Source organism: Mus pahari, chromosome 9 (assembly GCF_900095145.1).
Source record: "Mus pahari chromosome 9, PAHARI_EIJ_v1.1, whole genome shotgun sequence".
NCBI classification, from domain to species: domain Eukaryota; kingdom Metazoa; phylum Chordata; class Mammalia; order Rodentia; family Muridae; genus Mus; species Mus pahari.
Window position 1 is genome coordinate 47,749,214 of NC_034598.1, and position 6,048 is coordinate 47,755,261.

The 6,048-nt window shown below is 38.4% G+C and overlaps 1 protein-coding gene across 1 annotated transcript; it reads left to right on the plus strand.

Moving 5' to 3' along the window:
• Nucleotides 1-370: 370 nt before the first annotated feature.
• Nucleotides 371-1,309, plus strand: LOC110326702 (olfactory receptor 6C3-like). The gene has a single exon (XM_021205285.1). It carries the CDS (start codon nucleotides 371-373, stop codon nucleotides 1,307-1,309), a length of 939 nt encoding a protein of 312 aa, XP_021060944.1.
• Nucleotides 1,310-6,048: the final 4,739 nt, after the last annotated feature.

Below are 6,048 nucleotides of genomic sequence, written 5' to 3' on the forward strand. Positions count from 1 at the left end.
AGGGGAGCAGAGGTGGGGGGAGGGATATAGGAAACTTTTGGAATAGCATTTGAAATGTAAATAAAGAAAATAATAAAAAATAAAAAAAATATAAAAAAAAATATTGTTACACAAATCTATAGTTCAAAGGTATCCTACACATATAGAAATTATGATTGTATGTAGAGTTTTCTGTATAATTGTTGAATGGGCTTTATATATCCCCTTAAAAATATTTTTCCACTTAACAAGATGATTTCTATTTAATAGGAATGAGCAGATATTGTTTTACTTCACTGGATATTATAATATCAATATTTAAACTTTAAACCTCTTCAATTAAATTTTCATTTGAATTTTTAATCAATAGATTTTTGGACAATAAATCAACATGAAAAACCACTCTGTGATCACTGAGTTTCTGCTCTTGGGCATATCAGACACACCAGAACTTCAGTTTGTGATTTTTATCTTTTTATTCATTGCTTACATATTAAGTGTCACTGGAAACCTAACCATCATCACTCTCACCTTGCTAGACTCTCAGTTAAAGACTCCTATGTACTTTTTCCTCCGGAATTTCTCCTTCTTAGAAATTATATTCACCAGTGTTTCAATCCCTAGATTTTTGGAGTCAATAATTACTAAAGTCAAGACTATTTCCTATAACAACTGTTTGGCTCAGTTATTTTTCTTCATCTCCATGGGAGTGTCTGAGTTCTTTCTTCTAACCGCTATGTCTTATGACCGCTATGTTGCCATCTGCAAGCCACTGCACTACACTCTCATCATGAATCAGAAAATCTGTACCCTCCTTGTCCTCATCTCATGGTTGGGAGGGTTTCTGACCATCTTTCCATTGCTCATGCTATTTCTCAAGTTAGATTTTTGTGCTTCAAATGTCATTGATCACTTCTGCTGTGACTACTTCCCTATCTTACAGCTCTCCTGCTCAGATACATGGTTTTTAGAGACAATTGGCTTTTACTTTGCATTTGTCACTCTGCTGTTCACACTGGCTCTAGTGATCTTGTCATATGTCTGCATCATCAGCACCATTCTGAGGTTCCCATCTGCTAGTCAGAGGAAAAAGGCTTTCTCCACCTGTTCCTCTCACATGATTGTCATCTCCATCTCTTATGGCAGCTGCATTTTCATGTATGTCAAACCTTCTGCAAATGAAAGAGCATCACTGACCAAAGGGGTGGCTCTTCTTAATACTTCAATTGCTCCCATGTTGAACCCTTTTATTTACACCTTGAGAAATCAACAAGTAAAACAAGCCTTCAAGGATTTGATTAATAAAGTAATGTTTAAAAGAAACAAATGAATTCCATTGTGCCCCTTCAAAAATGGAGGAATCATTAGGGTGAAAACCTACTGCTCTAGAGAACCATGACAAATACACTTTGTATTTCCTATCTGTGGTCTTAATTTCAATTGAAGTTTGCACTCTTAAATGAGAAAGGTTTTAATATTTCTAATCAAGTATTACATTCAGAACTAAACCAAAAGTTAATTCATACATCAATATTTTAAGAAATTGAAGAATAGCCTTATAAGTATGCATGATATAATTATATATAATATGTAATTATGTTATATATTATACAATGCTTACCTTGTAGTAATATATAATAGCTTTATATGAACATATTTTATACATGAATGTAAGTATAAATTATATGAAATAGATGTTCTAAATTAAAAAAAGGAGGAATTAAACTTTAATTATATTATGAATACCTTGGTCTTAGCTTCTTAAAAAAGTATTTTATGTTTATGGGTATTTCACCTGCTTGTATATCTGTGTACATTTCTGTGTACCTATTGAAAGACTTGTACCCACAGAGGCCAGAAAAGGGCATTGGGTCTCCTGGAAGTGGAGTTGCTGATGGCTGTGAGCCATTATGTTGGTGCTGTGAATTGCACCAGTGTCCTCAGAAAGAACTGGAAGAACTTTTAACCTCAGAGCCCCCACTCTAATCCCTGAACTTTCTTTGTGATTTGAAAGTAACCGTGTTATGTTTTCTTTTAAAACTGTGTGGGTATAGTTTACCATTTACTCTGTGTTGAACCATTCCATCATTGAGGAGGTAGGATCACTGTAAAATATCATGGAACATTTGATAGATATCCATATTCTGGAATAAGAACCTGTTTTCATTATATTTCTGTGTGCAAACATTTGATGCTAATGGTAAAATTTGCTTACATTTGGTATTATCTGCTTGTGTTATATTCACACATGTACTTATGTGTGATTGTATGTGCCTGTGTGTATGGAGGCCAGAGGACAGTATTGGGGTCTCCATCTATCCCTCTTGCCTTGTTCCTTTGAGGCAGACTCTCTCAATGAACTTGCAGTTCAGCTAGGATCTCCATCAACAAGCCGAACTGATTTTGTTTCTGTCCCCTTGTTTCAGTTTCCACTTGTTTCTGTTCCTTTCAGTTCTTGGATTATAGGCAAGCATGGGGCTGTGCTCATACTTTATGTGGCTACTAATATCCAGACTCTGCTCCTTGTGAATGTGCAGCAAGCACTCCTAACCACTGAGCATCTCCCATGTCAAGTAAACTGCAGATTTATTAAAATAAATTAGTCCCTGGGCTGGTGGCAGAGAAAAGATCATATATTAAGTATCGCATGCTACTTGGAACGTATGTAGAAATATGCCAAATAATTTTAAATGTCTTCTGTCTTATTCTCTTCCTTTTAAAAGTTTTGGTTTTTTTCATCTCTTCAGCCAAATTAATACAAGTACGTTCTATAAAATGGAAAGACTAAGATACAAAATCATTTAAGTCATAGTCATAAGCTGATACTATCTCTACTGTAGACATTTTGGATGCTATAAAATTGTATAGAAATTTGAGGTAATATTTATCCACGCATTAAACATACAGAAGCCAATAGAAGATTCTGATTTCAGCTGTGATTCATTAGGTAACAGCTTAACTTATTTTTTCATGTTTTAAGATTTCACATGTGTTTACAATGAGTTATATCTATCCCCAGTTTCTCCTTTTCAATTACCTCCTTCTAACCTTACCTCATCCCCCCCAATGTTTTTTTGCTCATGAGTCACTTAGTGCTCCCCGTATATTCATAGATGTGAGGCTGCCTTCTGGTGCATGGGGAACTTTCCAGTGTCTACATCCTCATAAAACAATGAATCTCTCTCTTCCACCAAAAATACAATGCCAATAGATCCTCAGTAAGGGGCAGGGTCTGCAGATCATCTGCCTTCTCTGTGTGGGAATTTTGATTGGCTTTATTTTGTATAGACCTTGTGCAGGTCACCACAGCTCCTGTAACCCCATGAATGTCACATCCAGCAGATGGAATTCACAGTATGTCTTTCATCTTCTGGTTCTTACATTATAATTTTCTTCTATTGGATATTTTCTTACTTACATTTCAAATGTTATCCCCTCTCTAGGTCTCCCCTCGAGAACTGCCCTATCCCACCCCCCCTCCCCTTGCCTCTATGAGGGTGCTCCTCTACTCACCCACCCACCCACTTCCTCCTTCCTGCTTTTACATCTCTTCTTTCTTGGTGTTCTGTGAGCCTTGGTGGATGGTGAATAAAATAGATGACCATTTCTGGCTGAGCACCCAGTCACTCTGTGCACTTTGGCTAGTTTCAAATCCCTCCACTGACTGTCACTACTTGCAAAAGAAGCCCTTCTGACAAAGACTGAGAAGACCTTAGTTCTATGGGTATAAACATTTACATTTAGAATAGAGGTTCCCAAAGTGTGGGTCATTGGGGATCAACTGATCCTATCACATGGGTTACCTAAGATGATTGGAAAATACAGAAATTTACATTATGATTCATAACAGTAGCAAAATTACAGTTATGAAGTAGTAAAAATATTCTTTTTTAATTTTTAAAAATTTTTTATTTTTATTTTTCCAACTTATATTAGGTATTTACTTCATTTACATTTTAAATGCTATCCCCAAAGTTCCCTATACCCTCCCCCCTGCTCCCCTGCCCACCCACTCCCCCTTCTTGGCCTTGGTGTTCCCCTGTACTGGGGCATATAAAGCTTGCAAGACCAAGGGGTCTCTCTTCCCAATGATGGCTGACTAGACCATCTTGTGCTACATATGCAGCTAGAGACACGAGCTCTNGGGGTGCTGGTTAGTTCATATTGTTGTTCCACCTATAGGGTTGCAGCCCCCTTCAGNTCCTTGGGTACTTTCTCTAGCTCCTCCATTGGGGGCCCTGTGTTGCATCCAATAGCTGACTGTGAGCATCCATTTCTGTGTTTGCCAGGCACTGGCATAGCCTCACAAGAGACAGCTATATCAGGGGTCCTTTCAGCAAAATCTTGCTGACATGTGCAATAGTGTCTGCGTTTGGTGGCTGATTATGGGATGGGCCCCTGGGTGGGGCAGTTTCTGGATGGTCCATCCTTTCATCTCAGCTCCAAACTTTGTGTCTGTAACCCCTTCCATGGGAGTTTTGTTCCCAATTCTAAGAAGGGGAGAAGTGTCACAGGCCCGTCACTATTGGATTGGAGCAGCTGTTGTATTCCACTCACCAGTGATCCTAAGATCGCTTGGGCAGTCCGCTAGGGACCTTGGGGGTGTCTGCCCACTCCGCGCCCTAGGTGACCCGGTGCTGATGCAGACCAGAAGGGGCTTGTGCCCCTGGTCAGGCTGGTTCTCTGCTACCCTAGTGCCGTTTCAGGTCCTGTGTGCAATTGGATTGGACCAGATGTTGTGTTCCACTCACCGGTGATCCTAGGACTGCGTGGGCAGTTTTCTAGGGACCATGGGGGTGTCTGCCCACTCTGTGCCCTAGGTGATCNGGTGCTGGTGCAGACTGGAAGGGGCTTGTGCCCCTGGTCAGGCTGGTTCTCTGCTGCCCTAGTGTTGTCTCCGGTCCTGTGCTCAGTTGGATTGGAGCAGATGTTGTGTTCCACTCACCAGTGATCCTAAGATTGCGTGGGAAGTCCTCTAGGGAGCGTGGGAGTAAAAATATTCTCATGGGTTGGTTCACCGCAATGCGAGTCACTGTATTAAAGGGTCACAGCATTAGGAAGGTTGAGAAATCACTGATTTAGAAGGTATTTGGCAGTATGCTATTTAAAACAACTTGGACCTATGACCTTCCTATCTATAGGCTTTTATACAGTTTTACAGCAATAATATATAATTCTGTCCTGTGAAACAGGTCTCTAATCCATTCATAAACTGGTTACTTATCTCAAACAGTCTTGCTGCTATTGCACAAGTGGACACATTTTTGTCAAGCACACAATATCACAGCATGCAGTGTGTAGCACTAGGTAAGGTAATTGATGAGTTTGCTCCCCAGCATACTATATGGAACTTTTCAGCACAATGAAAACTTGTAGCCAGAAGAAAATTCTCTGGGTGTCTTGAGATTGTTTTCTCTATTTCCTGCAGTGCCTGCATTCAAGGTTTGAGGTGTCCTCAGAACTGGAGTTCTTACCATGTATTATGTTGGATGACCAAGGGAAATGGTAATAGTAGGGTAATTTTTCATTTAACCATCAATGTCTTCTAGGAGTTACATGTTCCATCTATGGCTCCATTTGAATTCTTATTTGAAAGTTATATTTTAAAATGAATAGCTCAACTTTCATCAAGCTAAGTAAATTACCTCAAACTATATTGTGAAACGATATACTAAAATTACATTGAATTGTATTTTTGTTTTAGCATATAAACATTAGTTTCCTACTGATTAAAAGGTAGAAATTACTCTATGTTTAATTACTCTGTGTTTAATTTAAACGCAGGGTATAAAAGACAGTTTGTGTAGATGATACACATTTTCATAGCAGATGTAAGATATTTGACATTTGATAGGTATATGGATTAGTGCATAGTACATAAAATCTCTGCTACATAAGTCCTACTTTATGAATAATAATAAAAATTTTGAAAAGCCAAATGATGCTAAGGATTAAATCTACAGTAATTAGAATAAATAGTACCTTTTTAAAATTACAGCTACTGTGAACATCCTTACCCAAGTTAAGAAGTAATCTTATTTGTTGGAAAAATTACAAAACTACTACAAC

What these genes read in the sequence shown, in the direction of transcription:
- LOC110326702 (XM_021205285.1), top strand. Translation starts at nt 371, where the DNA reads ATGAAAAACCACTCTGTGATCACTGAGTTTCTGCTCTTGGGCATATCA.